The sequence below is a fragment of the Falco peregrinus genome, chromosome 1 (assembly GCF_023634155.1).
Source record: "Falco peregrinus isolate bFalPer1 chromosome 1, bFalPer1.pri, whole genome shotgun sequence".
Taxonomy (NCBI): Eukaryota; Metazoa; Chordata; class Aves; order Falconiformes; family Falconidae; genus Falco; species Falco peregrinus.
The window spans coordinates 50,598,915-50,619,072 of record NC_073721.1 but is presented as its reverse complement, the minus strand read 5'-3'; the positions used below and the strand labels follow the sequence as shown (position 1 = coordinate 50,619,072).

Here is a 20,158-nt window from a genome sequence, read left to right as displayed (position 1 = left end):
TTCTCTCTTCTTTTCCAATATTTCAAAAAGCCCTACATGTTAAACATACAGAGCAATTCTGAACATTTTAGCATTTTTTTCCACCTTTCTTATGGATGGTTGTGAACCACTTTCACCCTTAAGTGTTTTATCCACTGTACCTACTCAATGGATAAAGAAAGACATAGCGTACAAAGTTGTTTAGATTAATTCTGCAGGAGTATAAGTAAACTCCCACAAAATTGTAGACAAGAGAACAAAGCAAAAATATTAAGGAATTGCTAATACCAGAACAGCAGGTGTTAGCACTCATAAATGCATTAATAGCAACTGTCCACAAGCATGTAAGTAAACATAAAGGACAGAAGGGAACTTTAAAAGGTCATAAGCACTGAGGGATCTTGAGACAGATTTACTCTGTAGTCTCACATACAGCTAATCAGGATCAGTCTGGAATCAACTAGCAAAAGTGTGGTAGTAGTAGTTCATGCCAGCAACAGAAAGACTATTCATTACTCTCACTGGAAGAAAGTGTTGGTCTCTCACTGATGCTGTTCATATCACCTGAAGACTTCAAGCAACAGGACTACATTTCAGCATTCAGAGCACCACTCATGCGTACGTTCTTCTCAATTAACCATGATGCCTAACCAAAAACTTTTGCTCCTCTGGTACATAATGGAAAGCAAAATCCAGGCTGCCTCCAAGGAGGAACCTAACCACAGAGTAATATCAACACTTAAAATAAATCTCTGTGTATTCTAGCAGTCTAATACCATTTTTTGTTTGTAGGTTGCAATGCCTTTTACAAAGAAGCTAGCAATTACTATCCATACAGCAATGCAATATAAATATGAATTTGCACATGCCCCCCCCTCATTAATTACCAACATCCCATACATGAATAGTTTAAAGATAGCTATGAATCACTTACAGTCCTCCTAATTCAGCCGAATATAGAACTCGACCTTGGAACTTTTTTTCAAATGCGACAATCTTTACGACACCTAGTATGCAATGTCTGTATGTGCAATGATGTGTTGCCACACACACCTTGTTTCTGTTGGATGAACCCTGCAGAAAAGCAGCAGCGATCACAACTTTGGCATCTTCAAAAAGGGGTGAAAGCTCCAAACTCTCCACCGGTGTCCTGCAATAGGTCAGGAAGAAACGCAGTAAGACTTGAAACTTGAGGTAAATTTTTCAAAAGCAGTTTTTTTCCTCAGGATTGTTTTACTTCCCGTTTTTGACACATACTTCAGCATGATCACGGAACGAAAGATGCCATGCGTTAGGGTATTACTCCCCAAATGGAGGGGTTGAAAGTTATAGCTTAAGAGTCTGAACGCTGCTCCTTATTCATTCTTTCATGTGAGACCATACCTCAACCCATGAAAAACCACCAACTTGTATCTGTACATTAAACTCTGTATGAGGCCAGGGCGCAGCCCCACATTCCCCGCCGCCCCCCATGCCTGGGGCTGCCCGCCGGCAGGTTCCCTCAGCCGTGCCGCCGCCCGCCAGTCCCGCCAGCCTCCCTCACGCGCCCGTTCCCGCTCCTGCCCCGCGCCAGGCACGGCTGCAGCGACCCAGCACCCCTGCCTCCGCTAACGCCCCTTCCCTGCCTGCATTCCAAGGCCCTCTTCCAGGTCCTGCCCGGCCCTCGCCACTCGGGCCCTGCCGCTGAGGCGCGGGGCGGCCGTGGCGGCGGTCCCCCGCGCCTCGTCCCCTCAGGCCGCCTCGTCCCCTCAGGCCGCCTCGTCCCCTCAGGCCGCCTCGTCCCCTCAGGCCGCCTCGTCCCCTCAGGCCGCCTCGTCCCCTCAGGCGGCGGTAGGCGACGCTGGGGGGCGCGCAACCTCCGCAGCCCCACCCTGGCCCCGCGGGGCAAGGCGGGGCGGGGCGCGAGCGGGGCGGCGGTACCTCTGAGGGGACGGCGGCGGCAGCAGCATCTCTGAGGGGACGTTGTCGTTGTCGGCAGCTCTGAAGGGACGTTGGCAGCGGCTATGACAGACCACGAAGCGGCAGTCCCGCCTAAGTCCCGGCGGGCGCAAGGTAATCATGGTAGGGGGGAGTGGGGACGGGGGCTCTCCCCAGGGGTCGCTCCGAGCCCGGGCGCGCCTTCCTGTCTCTCCCCGTTTTTCCGTTTTATTTTATTGAGTCGCTGAGGAAAGTTTGCAGATCCTTCACCAAAGTTAACCCCGCGGAAAGAGCGAGGAGCAGTGCTGCCTCGCCTCCCGGGCAGCGCTCCGCATGCCTCGGCCCCCAGCAGCTCCGCGGGCCCCGTCGAGGAGGCCGCCGCCTCCCCCGGAGCGGCCCCCAGCGCCCCGGGGGGCCCCGCGCAGGCCGAGCCCCTCAGCGGCTTCCCGGGCTGCGGGGCGCGGCGGGGGGCGCTGGCCGACGGTGCCGCCGTTCCCGCCTCGCATCCCCTCGGAGACGGCGCACGGAGGACTGAGGAGCACGGCTAAGAGCTGGCCCCAGCTGCGTTAACTTACGGGATTTCTGTTGGTTTGTTTCCTGTACGGTAACTCGGATCACTAAGGGGAAAGCGAAACAAATGATTAAGAGCAGAGTCAACAGAAGTAATCCCTGGGGCACTGCACCAGTAAATGAGAACAGAAAGAATTTGGGGACTGATTGATTACACCATCAGTGCTTTTCACTTGAGCGGAACGGTAGATAAATGTGACTGAAGAAAAAAATAAAATATATTTCCTCAAGTGGGGCATGAAGCTATAGTTAATTTTCACTTCCTATCTATCTAGTATCGTTATTCTAGCGGGTTTTGACCTTTCAGTTGGTAGGTGTTGGGTGTAATCCGGGTCAGGAAGTTTTAGAGATGATGCACTGAAAAAATACAAGTGTCTGTCACCACAAGCTGAAGGGTTTTCCTGTTACTTGCATCGTTCAGAAACAGACTACAGAACAGTCACGGTTTATTTTACGTTATTGTTATCTGCCATTGGAGATGGAAATATATTTATAAGATCATTTTAAATATGAAGGCTTTGGCTAGGTAATCTGAGTTGTTGTATAAATAACCATAGATCTATCTGGGCCCTGTGCCTAATGGCACATGCTAGTTCTTGTATCCGTGGAGAGGATCTGCGTTTCATTCTGTGAGTATGTTAGTTATTAATACCTAACAGTGGTCACTCTGATGCTGACCTTGTCTGGGACTCTGCAAACCTTTCAGTTCATGTGCTACTGAGGTTGTTCTGTAGTTACTGTGTGAGGTGTTGTTTTGGAGGCTAAAGCTGGCTACCAATTTTTTTTGTCATAAGTTTCGGTATTCTGGTTATTACATGTAATAATTTTGGCTATTTCCCATGTGAAATGCTTTGAGAAGCATCTGAAAAGACATTTAGTTCTCATTGAAAGTAGTATTCCTTATTATTCCTGATTGTTTGCTAATTAGCAGTTGAATAACTGTCTTGGAAAAACACCTTCAGTCATTCTTGGACAGTGGACTGAGCAGCACAACAGTGGAGATCTTTATCTAGTGTTGCTTGCCTTGTTTTCAGTCCAGTTGATCCTTCATGCGTGTTTTGGTTTAAATCTGGTAGGTTGTTTGCACACTTGGCGGAGAAGGTCCCTTCCTCCCGTAAGGGACCTGGGGGTCTGGCACATTTTTGCTCTTTGACAGTGATGGGCTTGTTCGGATTGCATAGTGGAAGAAAATTAATTGCAAATGCAGTGTATGCCACACCTCAAGCAGTAAGGAGAACTTCCCCCTTCTATCTCAGCCTCCAGCACTAAGTGTTTATTATAAATTGTTAATACAGTTTGATGATCCAAGTGATAATTTATTCTATCTGAAGAATAGACTATTCTATTTTGTAACAGCTAAAGTAACGGTAACTGTTCTGGTCAGCTTTAAAGGGATTGAAGGGTGATTCCGTTAATTTTTTTTTAATTATTCTTTCTCCTTGTGGTTTATTTCCTAAAGAGGTATGTAATCTGTTGCAGACTGTCCACGAGTAAGACTTCTTTGATTAAGTTCCAGGTGTGAATTTTTAATATCTTGATACTAAAAAGCAAGAATGTCACAAGTATTTGAAATGAAGCTGTAAACAGAGCGTTTGGCCCTTTAGAAAATCAAGCAAGAGGGAACTGAAGCTGAGTTGCTAGAGTTACCGCATGTTAAAAATGGACTTCCAGCTGTTGGTGCCTCATCAGCATCTGTAGCATGGAGAACTAGTTCATGGCTAAATTATAATTAAGCCTTGCAACTCTTCTATGTCAGTAGCTGGTTTTAAATCATAGCTATTTGCGATAGCTGAAGTTGGAAAGAGAGGTTATTAAACATTTGTATTTAATAAAATATTAAAATACTAATACTACTTATTTTCAAGTTGCTGTGATTTACTTCCAGGCTTTCTGGTTTTTTATAGTTCATATTCCTATGTTTAATTGTGCTTTTTCCAGACTGAAATTGGTAATTTCTTTGCAAATTTGAAATCCCTCATTGTTAGGGGAAAAAAAAATGGCTTTGTTCCACATGTGCTGCCTTTAGCATGTTATTGCAACAGCTAATTGCATATATCTCTCTGCTCAAAAAATGCTAAGCACAACTCTGTCTCTAAGAGAAAAGACGATGGTTGTGAATTGCTTGAGATTAGAATCAGGTTTTGCCTTTAATCAGAGGCCTAGGCAGTAGCTGGTGTCTGTGTGTTCAATCCCTTCGAATGATGCCATATTTTGCAATTCCCTACTCTAATTGAAATAAACTTGAACCTTTAAAACCTCTTCAGGAAAATTAAAAAAAAAAAAAAATATATCTAAAAGAGCACATAATATCTGGAACATGGAATTTGAATGTTAGTGATAGCACTGGGTGAGCCTGCAACACCCTTATTTTGAAAGTAGTTTGACTTTTAATTAATTGAGTACCAGGGTGTATTTTCCCCATTCTTCTTTATCATGCTGGATCTCCAGGCCTGAAGGGATCCTCTTTGTTAATGTGAAATGATCCAAAGTTATGATGTACCTGACGTGGCTGCACATGCATATGATAGTGCCATAGAGGATGACTGTAGATTGATGGAGTAACAAGATTGGGTGGAGGTTCATCTTGTAATGAAACAAATATTGTCTTCCTACAAGGAAAGGAAATAAACTAGGAGATATTAGTGATGTATTTTGAAATATTACAAGTCACATGAAAAGTTGAGCAGGACTGTTAAAAGCAGCAATGTGCTACGGTGCAGATGCCTTCAAGTTGCACAGTTGCTCAAGAATTTTTGCTTTTTTTTTAATTGTTTGCCTTGATTTGCTTGCCAACAGCCTGCTATCAATTCAAGTTGTGGTCTTGTCTGCTTTTTAACTTCCAAGAAAATTTCAGTGGAGTGGTTAGAGATGGTGGAGTTGGGCTCGTTCTGGCATAGGTGGGACTTTGAGCATCTTTTCACGACCAACAGAGTAGTTGAAATGGACTCCATGTCTTCATCACTATTTCTTAATATAAATTATTCCTACCATTAAAACTAGTTCTGCAATTAATAGTAACAGATGCAATAGTCATCAATTTGGCATTTTCTTATGTGATTATATTTTCTAGGCCTTGTCTCCACAAGTCGTAACACCTTTAAAGTGAGGGACAGCTCTCAACACCAATAGTGATGGAGAAAATGCTGTGTACTCTACATTTTTAACATGATCTTAAGTTTTAGGTGGTGTCTTTTTTTAAGCCATTACATTGTTTTTCTCATTGCTTTTTCAGCAGCTGCGTACATTACAGTATATTAATATTTAAATATATATCCCCAGCAATTATTGTTAATAATCATGCATTTGTTGTATGAGAAACATTTTGGTTTTGTTGATGGTTTTGGTTTGCTGGGATTTTTTTCTTTCAGAGGAGTAAATTGCATTTTTCGTTTTTGAGTTTGATTGTATAATGGTATCAGAAGCATCACATGGGGGGTCTGGCTTAGGGAGAAGCAAAACCCAGTTCTCTAGTTCCCAGGCAGAAATCTCACTACAAAACCATTTTTCCTTATTTCTTACTCCAGTTCTCTTTGGCTAATCTTGAATGCTACAGATGTAGCTAAGAAACAAAAGACAAACTTTTTATTTGTGCTTTGCCTCTGCATCAGAAAATATGCTGGAAGTCTGTTTTCAGTAATTCTGTAGTTGTTTTGTGGGGACTTAGTGAAAAGATTTATCTTTGAAATGTTCTTTGACACTGCCTGCCACAAAGAAAGATATTTATCTCTATTAAAGGATTCACATATGTGATGGGTGACAGAGGGCTGGGAAGCAGTATACTGTAAGCAGCACTTAGTGAGGTGTAAAACCTCTTTTTTTCAGCACATTGGGTGAGCAGAGATACACATCATCTGCAAGAGGCACATCTGAGGCTGCACATTATACCAGCACCCTCCCTCTCTGCCAGTCTCATTTCAGTGCTGTTGAACTAGCTGCCATTTAGCATCCGCTGTCAATAAGCGTGACTGAGAAATCTGGCAAGAATGGCCTGTTGATGAAGTTATCAGAGTCCTGTGAATGAGATCTTCAAAAATTGCAATAAGAAAGCTCATTCCACAGATGCCAAGCATGTTTCTTGTATTTCATACAGTTTTTCACAAGACAGCATCTCTCTCGCTTTTTGTATTGTGAAATACACCACATTGCGGGACAATCATTGTTGCTAAATAAAGTGTGCACTTACTCAGTTTTGAAATTATACATTGTGAGTTGTGACTTCTAGCTTCATGTTCAACAGGGAAGCAAATGGATATTTATTTTTTTTCCATGCTGTAGTTCTGTAGAGCAGGTAGATGGGTGATGGTGAAGATGATGTTAAACTGTAGAGTAGAACTGAAGCAGGATCCTCCTCGGCTCCTTTAGGTTATAAAAGTTGTTAACTAAAAGAGAGAAGGAGGCTTTTCCTCCTTATCAATGTAGATTGTGAATACTTTTTATGGTTTTAGGCTGACTAATACTTGGTTGCTAAATGAAAGGTAATGTTGGCTAAATGAAAGGTAATGCTCCCTTTGGTAATGAGTTTATAGGTGTTGCTTAATGCTTACAGCTGCTCAGTACCGCTATATTAGGTAATGCCTTTCCTTGACTTTCATAAGTCCTGGAAATTACTTCTTTAATCTGATATTTCTGTTATTTAATAATAAACCTGTGGGGCAATATATTTAGGTAACTTTCCATAGAGGAACTTTAAAATGACACATGATATGATGTGGCCCTGAGGGTTATTATACTGGTGTGTGACATGGATATAAATTATAGATAAGATAGCCAACCAGCTTCAGAAGCTTTGAGTAATGTTACAAAGTTCAAGATACTGTATAAGACAAAAACTGATTATCCTCCACCACCTCTATAGTCAATCTTAGTTGAAAGCTAAGAGTAGCTCTAAGACCCACCATCAGTGAAAAATAGAACTGGAAACTGCAGTGTTGGTTCCCAGTTATTTTGCTGACTTCTATGACTTGACTTCAGTCAAATATTGTGGATCTAAATTTGCAAAATATATACTGTTATTTGCTATTGCTCACTTTCAAGGTTAGCGATGTCTAAGGAGTGATCTGTCTCCATTCTCTATCCAATGTGTACCACTGCTAATGCTGAGTTCACTTGTGCGCACAATAAAATGCTTAGTTGTGTCCTGGTTATTAAAATCAATGGATATTTTTTCAAAATCAACACTTTGCTTTATAATGAAGTGGGTTCTACTTAAAATAACTGGTTAGGGTGGAGACTGAGACTTGTATTTTATAACTGGCCAGTTTTGTTTTGTAGTTTGAATTGTAGGTGTGTTTGGTGAATACAGAAAACAAGTCATTATGTAATTCCAGGTGGAACTAAAGTAAAACTTCTAGATTCTTTAATGCAGTTTCTTTCTAAACAAGCTGGTAAATGCAGTCCATTAAATAACAGGAGTCCAGTCCTTCAACTATCTGTGGGATTGATCAAGTCAGGATAACATTTGCATATTTGCAGCACTGTAAGGGAGTATGTACAGTTCAGCAAAATCAGGGAGTGTGCTCCTGAAGCAACATTCTTTCATCTAAATGTGAGAACTGTGTTTTTCTGAGCTTTGTGGGTGCTACTTGACACTTCATACTTTTGGTTTTTTAAAGGATGGAATGAGAAAGATGAATGCCAGTATCTCCCCAGTAGGAGTGCGATGCTTGTGAGTGCTCGGTTTCACCCTGGGATGTCCCCACTTGGCAGTGGGCTCCTGGCAGCCTGTTAGGAGTCTTAGCTGGCAGGATAAGAAACTTCCTATAGCTTTATGAATGCTTCCCAGCACGTCCGCAGTTTGTTGCTATGCATTTCTTTTTTTAGCTGTGTAGTATTTGAAACCGCTAGCTCTTGTTATTTGCTGGGTCTGGAAATACCTTCAGTTGGTGTCATTTCACAACGGAGAACTATCACATTTGTTTTCTAAGCATAAGGAGTCTTTGGCCAAGAAGTGCTTTATAGAGACTTTATTTCATGTCCAGCAAATCTTGCACCGTATCTTATCCTACTTCCTAGATACAACAGTTCTGAGAATTGTGATTTTCTTAGATCTGCACCTATGACAGCTGGAACATAAACCAAATTCTAAATGTCCTGTCACTGGAGTTGGTAGACTATGGGGTATTTGCTTCTAACTCATTAAGCAAGTGTTCCTCTGACTGACTTAGACAATAAAAGAACAGGATTTCTACTGGGGCTGACTGGTCATTCTGCTAGAGAAAACTGGGGAAGAAGAAGTCATTTGAGACCCTATACTTAAATGTTAGCATACTTAATTCTGCGTAAATGTTACTTGGACCACATTCTGCCCTCAGCTATCTTGCTGCGGTGGGTTTGCATGGCAGGGTTTTGGTAGTGGGAGGACTACAGGGGTGGCTTCTGTGGGAAGATGCCAGAAGCTTCCCTCACATCCAACAGCCAATGCCAGCCGGCTCTGGGATGGACCCGCCACTGGCCAAGGCCAAGCTAATCAGCAACAGTGGTAGCGGTTCTGTGATAATATACTTAAGAAGGGGGAGAGGGGGTGGAAATCTGCGCAAAAAATTGCAGCAGTAGAGACGAGTGAGAATATATGAGAGCAACAACTCTGCAGACACCAAGGTTGGTGAAGAAGGAGGGTGAGGAGGTACTCCAGGCACCAGAGCAGAGATTCCCCCTTGCAGCCCATGGTGAAGACCACAGTGAGTCAGGCTGTTCTGCTACAGCCCCTGGAGGTTAACAGTGGAGCAGATATCCACCTGTAGCCCATGGTGGACTGCACACTGGAGCAGGAGGATGCCCAAAGGAGGCTGTGACCCTGTGCACAGCCCATGCTGAAGCACGTTTGCTGGCAGGACTTGTGGACCCATGGAAAGAGTTGCCCAGGCTGGAGCAGGTTTGCTGGCAGGACTTGTGACTTTGCCGGGAAACCACGCTGAAGCAGCCTGTTCCTGAAGGACTGCACCCCATGGAAGGGACCCACGCTGGAGCAGTGTGTGAAGAACTGAAGACCACAGGAAGGACTTGTGTTGGAGAAGTTCATGGGGAACTGTCTCCCATAGGAGAGACCCCATGCTGAAGCAGAGGAAAGAGTGGCAGAAACAACGTGTGCTAAACTGACCACAGCTCCCGTTCCCTGTTCCCCTGTTCCCCTGTGCTGCTTGGGAGGAGGAGGTAGAGAAATCGGGAATTAAGTTAAGCCCAGGAACAAGAGAGGGGTGGGAGAAGGTGTATTTTCTGTTTTAAATGGTAATAATTTTCCCCAAGTCGCATCTGTTTGTTGTTTTTTTTTTTTTTAACGTGACAGCAATTCCTGAGTGATCTCCCTGTCCTTATCTACCCACAAGCCTTTTGTTGTGTTTTCTCTCCCCGTTTAGTGAGGAGGGGAGTGATCGAGCGCATTTGATGGGGACCTGGCATGCAGCTGGGGACAAACTGCCACATTTGCAACTTCTAGAGACTAGTGAAAATGAAAGCAGAATTTGGCTTTTAATTTGGTTTCTGATCTAAACCTAATGAGTTTGGCTGGAGGAGTAGTGCTAACAGTGGTTTACTTCAGGAATAGTCAACATAAATATCCAGTTGTAGGCGCTTTCTTTAACAGGCACTCTTGCTTTTAAAAATGTGAAAAGTTCTGCTCTTTTCTTGCAGATGATGCTGATACTGGCCTTGGTTTGTGCGGATGGATTCTGGTGATCACTTCACTTTTTTTCACTATTATTACGTTTCCTGTATCAATCTGGATGTGCATAAAGGTAAAGTTGTTCACTCCTGGGTTGGATTAAGACTTTAAGCAATGCAGAAGCTTCCTAGTGTTTATTATTGTTCTTTATTTTATTTATTTGTTTTAAACACAAATTAATCTCATTCTGCCTTTCTTGAAGTGTAACAGACAGTTATAGCAAACCCCAATATTTCAATGCATTGATCTTCAAAGCAAAGAAAAAAGTGCTATTATACTGTTTAGTCAAAATTATTTTTGTGTTGATGTCTTTATTAAGTCTACCCAGTTGTCATTAGTATGTAAGATTGTTTGGAAGATCAGAGTAATTGCAAGAATGCATAATTACTCTAGGAGGACTGATTTTTTTTTTTTTTAAGAGATCTCTCCCTATATATGTATGTGTATAAATATGATGTAAATATAAATATATGTGTGTACATGTATGTGGCTGTATGTGACAGATTTGTAGAGATTGTGTTATCTGTGGTCACTCTGAGCTTGATGTTCTCAGTTTCTAGACTGGAGGAAGTAGCTCCTGCTTTGTTTTGGCTAACATACCAGAATTAAGAGCTGGAAAACCCCCTGCTGGGTCACATACACTGCACTTGGCTTTGTTGTTGCCAGGATATTCCTGACGGCTGCTTCTAGTGCTTGGTCCTGCGCAGATGATGTGCCTTGCTTCTGCTGTAGCTTCTGCTTTTGATAGATGGTGCCACAGTCTGACTAGTATTTATTGCGGACTGTTGTCCAGCTTGTTCCTTTTGCTGCTTGGGTTTTTGACAGTGAACGTTAGGCTAAGATTCTCAAAAGCAGCCAGGATAGAAAGGTATTTACATTAGAGACTCAAGACTGTTTTAGACTAATGTATGTGTAGTTTGGAATCCATCATACAGCTTCTGGAAGCTCTTGTGTGACATCCAATGTTTATTACAGATTATAAAGGAATACGAGCGAGCCATCATATTCCGACTTGGACGCATCTTAAAAGGGGGAGCAAAGGGACCAGGTATGTCTTGGAGAGCATCCTTAATATTTGTTCTAATTAAGTCATCGGCAAATTAATAACTGTCTAGAGACATTGCATTAGACTGGCAAATGGATTTCTCAAGAGTTTTGTAACTTCCAGTAAGAGGATATGTTACTTTATATGGAGAAGGTGGTAAATGAATTATCTGTGAGCCTTACCCAGATCTCCTTAGTTAATGCGTGGTCTTCGGATAGAATCAAAAGCACAGAATATAAAGACAGGAATAATGGTATCAAATGAGCTATTTTCAAAAAGAAGTTTAGTATGTCAGCTAAAACCCAAATGGTCTGAAAGCCTCAGTATTCTTCAAAGATATAGAAGCAATTAAATTATGTGATAGTTTTGAAAAGTTTCCTATGTACATTAGAAATTCTGATGAGATCTGAAAGAATGTTATTTTCAGCTGTTGCTCCTGCTGCTCAAAGTGACGGGAAGGGCAATAACTTCTTTCTTCATTTTCATCCAGATTTTGCAATACTTCTGCATTGCTGTAAAGTTGCAAGAATTACAGTGATCCACCAGAAGAAAGAGGTTGACAGTTTCTGGTTGCCGGAATTAGGCCCCACAAGTAACTGTGGGGAACAAATTTTCCAAAGTAACTGTTAACAGTTCTGGGTTTCTTTTTTCCAAATGTTAAAGATCTCTAAATAATTTAGTCCTGAATAAATTGAGGTTTCTTAGCATACTTTTTTGAAAATCTTACCCTGGTTTAAAAGCCACTAATGAACATGCTGCTGAGCTCATTACAGAGAGTGCTATACAGCTACAGTGGTTGGATGTAAGCTTATTTCAGTAGCAAGTTTCATCTGTTTTAATGACCTATTTTCACATCTTCTTGAATGATTTTTTTTGTCCAGGTTTGTTTTTTGTCCTGCCCTGCACAGACAGCTTCATCAAAGTTGATATGAGGACCATCTCTTTTGATATTCCTCCCCAAGAGGTGAGTTTGCATTTGCCTTTGTATCTGCTAAAGTGTTTTTTGATATTTTTTTTTTGCACTTTCTCCTTTTTCCCTCTTGGTATTGTGTGGCATTTAGTTTTACTGTAGATTTCTTGTGCAGGTTCTGTGTATTCTGAGAATACATACATCCTTTGGTAATACCATTCTGTAAGAGAAGATCACTGGAGGAAAACAAATGACGCTGTCCTCTAAGGACTAGATAAGATAACTTAATACTGTCTAAGAGCTAGAATGGGAGGGGTTTGGAATGAAGGCTGCTGGACTGCATGCAACATTCTGTAATTGTTTCTGTGAAATCTGGAAGATTTCCAGAAGCAGCAGTGATCCTGTGCCAATTTATCTAGATATATGCACTAGCTAAAATAATGGGATGAAATTATTATATACATCAAATGTTATTAATAGCAATTCAGGGTAATGGTCTGCTCCCTTCTGTGAGTTTTGTGTGCATGTTGCTTCTATGTCCTGCCGTGTCCAGGAGCAGGAGGAAGATGTACCACACCTAATGTCTTCTGATGTCCTTCAGTTTGGAGGTCCTAAAGAACAAAAAAACCCCTTCTATTTCTAGTCTGGTTTTCCTTTGACATCTTAATTTTTTAGCAGAAACTCTCCACAGTATTAAGCTAGCTAAACTCAGTGATGCCAGCTCAATGGATAAGAGGATAATAAAAAACAACTAGCCCTGTAAAAATAAGTTAGTGAACAATTGTATGATGATGATTATAACTGTCACCCTCATGTATCTAGTGTATTTTGGAAGACAAAGATGCTTGACGCAGCCTGTCTGGTGCATCTGTTTCCTGTCATATTTGCTAGTCGGTTTATTGCTCATCATTAGTTGTAGATTTAGACAAATGGCAACTGTCATGGTACACTCTAAAACGTAATTGGTGGAAACCTAATCACTGGCAGGCAAAATGTGCTTGCAGCTGCTGATGTGCCATTAGTGAAAACATCAGTTCTACAGGGTTTTTTTGACTTGATTAAATTAAGCTTATGGATTTAGGTTTGTTTGTGTTCTGTAGGTAAAAGCAGAAATATATTTTTATTTGCACAACTTCATTTCTGTGCATGTTACTCATTCTTCATTTATCTTAAGCTGTTATGAAAAGCCTGCTAAAATAGGTAGTTTGGGGAAGGACAGAGCAGGTAAGTCTTGAAGTTTAAGTAACTCACATCTCTCTGTCTTCAAATAATGTAATAGTAATTGTCTAGCATGGAATTAGGACACCTCTTCTTACGGTCATATGGCATACTTCAATCTCTTTTTAACTTAACTTTAAAATATAATTAATATTAATGCTTCTTTCTGGTGTACCTGCCCCTAAGCCTTCAAGAATATCTGTCTTTATCTTTGCAAGTACATCCTTTGCTTAAGATACAAGTGTTAAATTCAGTATATCGCTTGAATCAAGCTCTGAGGATGTTCACAAATTGGATTTCCTCTGCAACTTGTCTAGAAATCACCACATATTCATTTAGTAGCACAAGGTGGCAATCACAGGTACCTCCAAGGAGGACAGTGAACTTCTGGATAGTAACAGCGATATTTCTAATTAAATGTTGAAGTAAGGCTGACATCCATGCAGTGGAAATACATCAGGCCCTTGGGACAGGAAAAACCAATTTTTTTAAGTAGCTAGATGTACTTCAGTGAAACCTTCCAGTCTTTTCTAAAATATCTCATGGGCATGGCTCTCTGTCTCTAAGCTTCATTATACATTAACATATTTTTTCACAAAGCTTCTGCAGTTCTTCAGAGTTAACTTACACAGCTGTGCTGTGCTAGAGTCTCTAGTGTTGGCCATTCCTACGCTATGGAATAAGCAGTAATTGGGAACTGCCTTCAGCTACAGTCACACCTGTGGTATGGCAGAGTGTCTTTTGTGTTGGTTCTTTGAAAGTGCAGCTGAAATACACTCCCTCTTGTCTTGCCTGCTTTTGCATTTGTTTTATAAACCAACGCACCTGCAGAGTTAAGTCTTGCTAAATCAATAGTCTTGTGACTGAAGTTAAATACAGGTAAAAATCTAATGCGTCCTGTATTTCCAATGATACTCGTTATTAGCCTTTTCTCTGTACAGAACCAACAAATGACCCTCTCTCATCAATGTTTCCAGTACGTGCTCCTAGAGTGCTTTAACCCATTTTGAATGTAGTGGTCACATATCCCCATCGCTGCATTTAAACAAAATAACTTTGAGTGCTCATGTTCTTGGAGCCTTTTTCTGTTACCTCAGTCCTTCACTGCATGCCTTTTGCGTTCCTGTACAGTCAGTCTGCCTCTTACCCATCTGTAATGATGAGCCTCACTGAAATATAGCGGGGGTACCTACCTGGTTGTGATGCATTGCTAGTTTCAGAATAAGAGGTTAAAGTTTCCCAGGTGAAAGAGCATATGTATTTTGGTGTAAATTATTTCTGATTTTTTTTTCCTGTCACTTGTACAAATTGCAGATCCCTCTGTGAATTTGAAGGAGTTAGAAATAACATTATGGCAAAGCTAATGGAATATATTTTTCCATGAGAAGTGTTCTAATCCCATAGTTTGCTTTGCAGAGCTGTACTGGAAGGTTTGTGCAGCTGTACATAGACATATTCACATGCAGCATGTGCCTGTAAGAACTTTTGTTTTCAAGACAGTTTGAAAACATCTGTTTTACCATGGAAAAACTAGGGATTTTGTCAGATAAAACAAATACATAATTCTTATTATAATTAACCATATACTTACCAAATTTTAATATGCTTTCCTTGTTGTTTTTTAGATCCTGACCAAGGACTCTGTGACAGTTAATGTAGATGGAGTGGTTTATTACAGAGTTCAAAATGCCACCCTTGCTGTAGCAAATATCACAAATGCTGACTCGGCCACCCGTCTTTTAGCACAGACTACTTTGAGGAATGTTCTGGGGACCAAAAACCTTTCTCAGATTCTCTCTGATCGTGAAGAAATTGCGCACAGCATGCAGGTATGAGCAGCTTTACCTAAGCAGTCCATCAAACAATCAGTTAAGCAGCAACCCCATGGATAACTTGCAGGCCAGGATTTATTTTACCTTCCAAGTGATAAGCCAAGTTGTGATTTGAAGCTTTCGGCAAAATGCTATCACGAGCTATTGGGATGGCATTCTGCAGAATAAAAATGAGTGACTAAAGTAATGACGGACCAGTGGAGCTCGCAGGTGGGAATGAGGGCTACAGGAGAGGAGGGCTTCCCTGGATCATTGTGCTGTTGAGGGAAATTATGCCACGGAATTTCTTCAATATATTAATCAAGCTCTAAGTTTTTTTGTTAGTTTAAAAGTTACACTTTTATAATTATCAAATGACAATGTAAACACTGAAGCCTTTAAAGTCCAAAAATTTTAAGATAATACATTTGGCTGATTGGTCGTCCTTCAAATTGGGATGTTATTTTGCAGCCAGGTAGATGGCTTAACTTAATTGTCTTGCCTTATATAGGCCACACTTGATGAGGCAACAGATGATTGGGGCATTAAGGTGGAACGTGTGGAGATCAAGGATGTGAAATTGCCTGTCCAGCTGCAGAGAGCAATGGCTGCAGAAGCAGAAGCTGCCCGGGAGGCGAGAGCTAAGGTAATAACATCAACATGTGGGTTTGTTGGGGTTTTTTTTCCTTCATGAATAATTAAATGTGGTGATGTAGAAGATGAATATTCTCAGCCAGATTGTGTTGTAGCGAATAGGAGTGCAGGGCGAGGTTTTTGTGGATTTGTCTGGGTGCTTGTTCTATTTCATTGTGGTTCATGTGGGTGCAGTTTCCTTCAAAAACACAGAATCTCAGTTTTTTTCGACGCTCCAAGAACAAGTCATAAACAGAACAATGTCAAGGTTATTAGCTGGAGCCTGCAGTGAATTAGAAGCCAAACTTACTTCCAGATTTTGCCTGACTAGCCCTGATTTTAGGCAAGTGCTTTGTTTTCTGTTTGTTACTGCATATGAGAAATTAACCAGCTTGTTAATACTTTTGTCACCCTTAAGCTGACCAGTGATCAGTTGGTCATGAGATCTTTTTCCCTTCTGAGGTGGGAGGTGATACTAAATATTGAAGTTTGGAATAAAAATCCTCAGGGACAGTTAGAGCTGTGCTTTTCTAGGAGTAAGCAAGTTAGCTGTCTCCCTTAGTGTTCTGTGCCCTGTGGTTTTCTCCTCTGGTGATTTGTTAATCCTGTCTTGAAAACTTAAATTTTACCTCCATAGATGCAACTGTAGATTCCCTTTTTAAAAAATAAACAAACAAAACCCCCTTTTTGGTAGACTAAACTGATAGATGGGGGTTTCTGATAGGTGTTAGTGGTTTGTTGAGCTGCCTGCCTGTAGAAAAATGGAACTTGCATTCGAAATACTAAAAGTCTGTCTTGGCAGAGGGAAGTTTACTAGAGTTCATCTAATGGCATGAAAATTACATCTAATCTTATGTTGTTTGTCTCACACAGGAATGATTTTTATGCACATAATATGACAGATTTTCATGTCCACCATTAATTAGGAGTTTCATTAACTTTAACCTGTGTTTAGGTTATAAAATTTGGGGTTTATTTTCATGGGAAATAAATGCTAAACTGAATTTCATTAGACTTTTCAGCTGTCCATTATTGAATGTGAAGCTGGTAGTACACCCAGGAAAAGATCTTTGAGTCTACATTAGTGCTTCAAGTATTGACTTCTGCTTTTATTTTTTTAAGCTTAATTACTTTGTGATTATTTTTTACTATTATTATTTATTCTGTTGTTTCACAGAATATTGTGCCCTTGCAAGTAGAACTCTGTAGGGAAATAGGCACTTGCGTATGCTGACACATATGTAAATTGCTTCACCAGTAACTTACCTGTTGTAACAGTGCCACCCTCCAGTCCAGCCATCCTTTACAAATATTTGGAAAACTTTTCTGTTGTCCCCATGCAGAAGGGCCTTTCCTGTACAGAAATGTGTTCCTAATGAGCTTATACTTAAAAAGAAAGAGGGAATAAACAGGTATTTCCCCGGTAAGAAACAAGCCATTCCTCTGTCAGGCCCTTGTAGATACAGAAAAATACAGATTTAAGTATATGGGGAGTTTTGAGAGGCAGTGCTGAAAGAAGCACAAAAGCAGTTTTTGAAAACAAGTGCACGTGTTGCATTTTCAAGACATGGTGCCAGCTTTTGTCATCTGGCATCCTGATACTGAAAGGGAGGAAGACACAGGGCCTTGAAAGTGCTCAGGAGTAGCCTATGTCTGAGCGAGAGAAAAGGCAGAACTGGTGAAAGAATGTGGTGAGGGAAGGTCACATGATCAAAGTGAGAGCAGTGGCTTTGGTATATGACATACGGATGAAGTCATCCTACAGATCTCTAATTACTGCACCGGAATTAACTCGGTTTTATCCATGTTTCTTCCCCAGGTAATTGCAGCTGAGGGTGAAATGAATGCTTCCAGGGCCCTGAAAGAGGCGTCCATGGTTATCACGGAGTCCCCTGCTGCTCTTCAGCTCCGATATTTGCAGACTTTGACTACTATTGCTGCGGAAAAGAACTCCACCATCGTCTTCCCATTGCCCATAAATATGCTGCAGGGCATCATGGATGCAAATCACTAGGGGGAGAGAGGAGAAGGTTTGGGGTAGGGTCTGGGGGGTTTTGGTACAGTGAATGCTTGCAACAATGAATTCCCTGTGTGTTACAGCTTGTGGTGTTAACAAAGCAGATTTGCCTAGGAACCTATGTTATTATACTAAGTGTGTTTTAAAACTAAAATGTAATGTTTGTGACTATATGACGAGCGAGGGGAAGCAAGCAGCCGACTCAATATGAGTCATAAAGCAAGCTTCGATTTATTACGGCGCGATTATATCTTCTATACAGTTCCAGTTAATTATGCCTACTAGTCATCTGCTGATTGGCTAAGCTCTAAAGGGTTACATTTTCATACGTCCTCCTACTTGCGGTTTCTGCGGATAGCTAGCTACATATTTTTTTTTCCTCTCTTGTCTACGCGAATTCCTCAAAGTTACTTACAACATTAGGCACAAGGTCAGTGTTTTTCTCAGCTTCCTTATCAGCATGCCTCAGCATAGCTGCAAGGCCTGCTTCAGCTAACTTTCGCTAACTTTGTTTCACAAAGATCTTTAAGGGAGTCATGGCCATGATCACACAGCCATTCTGCAACAACTATAGACAATCCAAATATTTGAAATGGAAAACCTCTCGAAATGAGTACAAGCAGATGGTGGTCTTAAACAAGCATGTATCCATACTGTCCCGGATGGGACACCTTTAATCTATACCCTTCTGTTTTCAAATAGTGTATAAAACGAGCTGTGCTGAGGATGACATGCTCCAACAGCTGGAAAGAGAAGTATTCCTTTTAATAAATAAATGGGTCTGTTGCCCTGCAAGGAAAGTGGAACAGCCTTAACTGTTCTCTTGGAGTGTGGCTCTGTGGGTTAAAGTCAGCAGATCACTGTTGTGTGGACTGATTCTCTCGCTTACGCAAGGAAAAGTAATGGAAGTTAATAGAGAAGTTGAGACTATGCTGGGTATTTCTGAAAATCAGGCTCATACCCTAAAATAGTCCCCTGTTCATGAGAAACAGTTGTTGGTGGAACTTTCCATCTCTGTTCTGCTGCACAGAAATGGCATAAACATGCCGTAGTTATGGATACAACATGCTTGCAGTCCCGATAGGCTGTTCTGTTGTTAGGGTGGCGTGCCTGTATGGATTCAATGTTGCTTTAAAGCACTAAAACGTTGTTGGGTCTGCCTCTTCCCTTTCTCTCTTAAAAATGATTTTAAAAAGCCAGAGTATTGACCCCTGCATTTTATCCAGATTTAAAACCTTATTTCCTCTAGGACGTAACATCTCTGTAACGAGCAGGGCATGGTGACATTTAATGGAAGATGCTGTGCTGTGTATGTATCTGTTCTAACAAATCAGTGATTTAACTTGTTTGATGCTGTTTCTGAAGATGTGTACCATTTGTTGTCAAACTGAGGGCTTATACCAAAAGCATGTAATCTTCAGTTTACGTAGCCTTAAGCTGGAAACCTGTTAAACTGTGCTCATATTTTGTACCCGTTTAGTAGATTAAAATGAGAAGCATGAGAGCCTGCATGGGGGGGAGGTGTTTTAGGCTATCACCATCTTCAGTTATTGGGAGGTGGCAATGAAAACAAAAAGCCAAGATCAATGATTTAAGTGCCCTTCTCACACTGCTGGCATGAAGTTCCTAACTCATTTTACCAACTTTCTGCTACAGTCAGCTGTGTATTTAACAGGTATCTTGATGAGGACAAGGTCTGCTCACCTGTGCCTTTGTCACTGTTAGGGCTTGGAAGGGCTTGAGCTAATTGGCACAGTTTCTTTTCTGCCTCTGCTGTGAACATTTCTTCCTCTAACCTGTCTGCGTGTTTTCAGTACTTCAGGTAGTGTAAGCAGAGCTTGACTTTTTGCTGGGAGAGGTACTGTTAACAAAGCTGTAGTAATTAGCATTACTGTGCTCTCAGGCTTGAAGTGGGAAACAGAGTAACTGCACAGCTTGAGGTTAATCCCTGGGGAAGACCAGTGAATCTGTAACTCCCACTGGTGCTGCTGTAGGTGGTCACCCCTGTGAATTCTTGTTGACACCAGGAGCAGGCTTTTTGCTCTCATCCTGAATAAAAAAACCCCACGCTGCTGACTGAGTGACTTTCTGAAAAAGTAAATACTGTTAATTTATCAGGGTCTTAAATGCTAATAACTCTTGTAAGTGAAGAGCAAAACAATCCCCAAACCCCCAAAATAATTCCTGTAACCATTTAGTAAAAAGCACATGTGCAAAAGATGGCACAAAGGAGGTTTCGTTTCCTCAGGTGCAATTGTTTCAAGCAAGTTCAGATGTGAGATCTACAGGTTCTGTTTAATGTTTTCTCCTTTGTAACAAACCCCACCATTTCTATTCTTCACATACTTCATAGGCGCTTTATTGTATTAAATATAACCAAAGCAAGGAGGTGGGTCAATGA

At 41.3% G+C, this 20,158-nt stretch overlaps 1 protein-coding gene across 2 annotated transcripts; it reads left to right on the top strand.

Annotated features, from left to right (window-relative positions):
• Window positions 1–1,870: 1,870 nt before the first annotated feature.
• On the top strand, window positions 1,871–20,148 carry STOM (stomatin). Of its 2 annotated transcripts, none has more exons than XM_055799635.1 (7): window positions 1,871–2,031; window positions 10,093–10,196; window positions 11,099–11,171; window positions 12,050–12,132; window positions 14,922–15,125; window positions 15,619–15,753; window positions 17,560–20,148. In XM_055799635.1, the coding sequence occupies exons 1-7, from the start codon at window positions 1,983–1,985 to the stop codon at window positions 17,752–17,754; spliced, it is 843 nt and encodes a 280-aa protein (XP_055655610.1). In that variant the 5' UTR covers window positions 1,871–1,982; the 3' UTR covers window positions 17,755–20,148. The 2 variants fall into 2 exon arrangements, with proteins under 2 accessions (XP_055655610.1, XP_055655607.1); XM_055799632.1 differs by having other exon boundaries at window positions 1,885–2,040.
• Window positions 20,149–20,158: the final 10 nt, after the last annotated feature.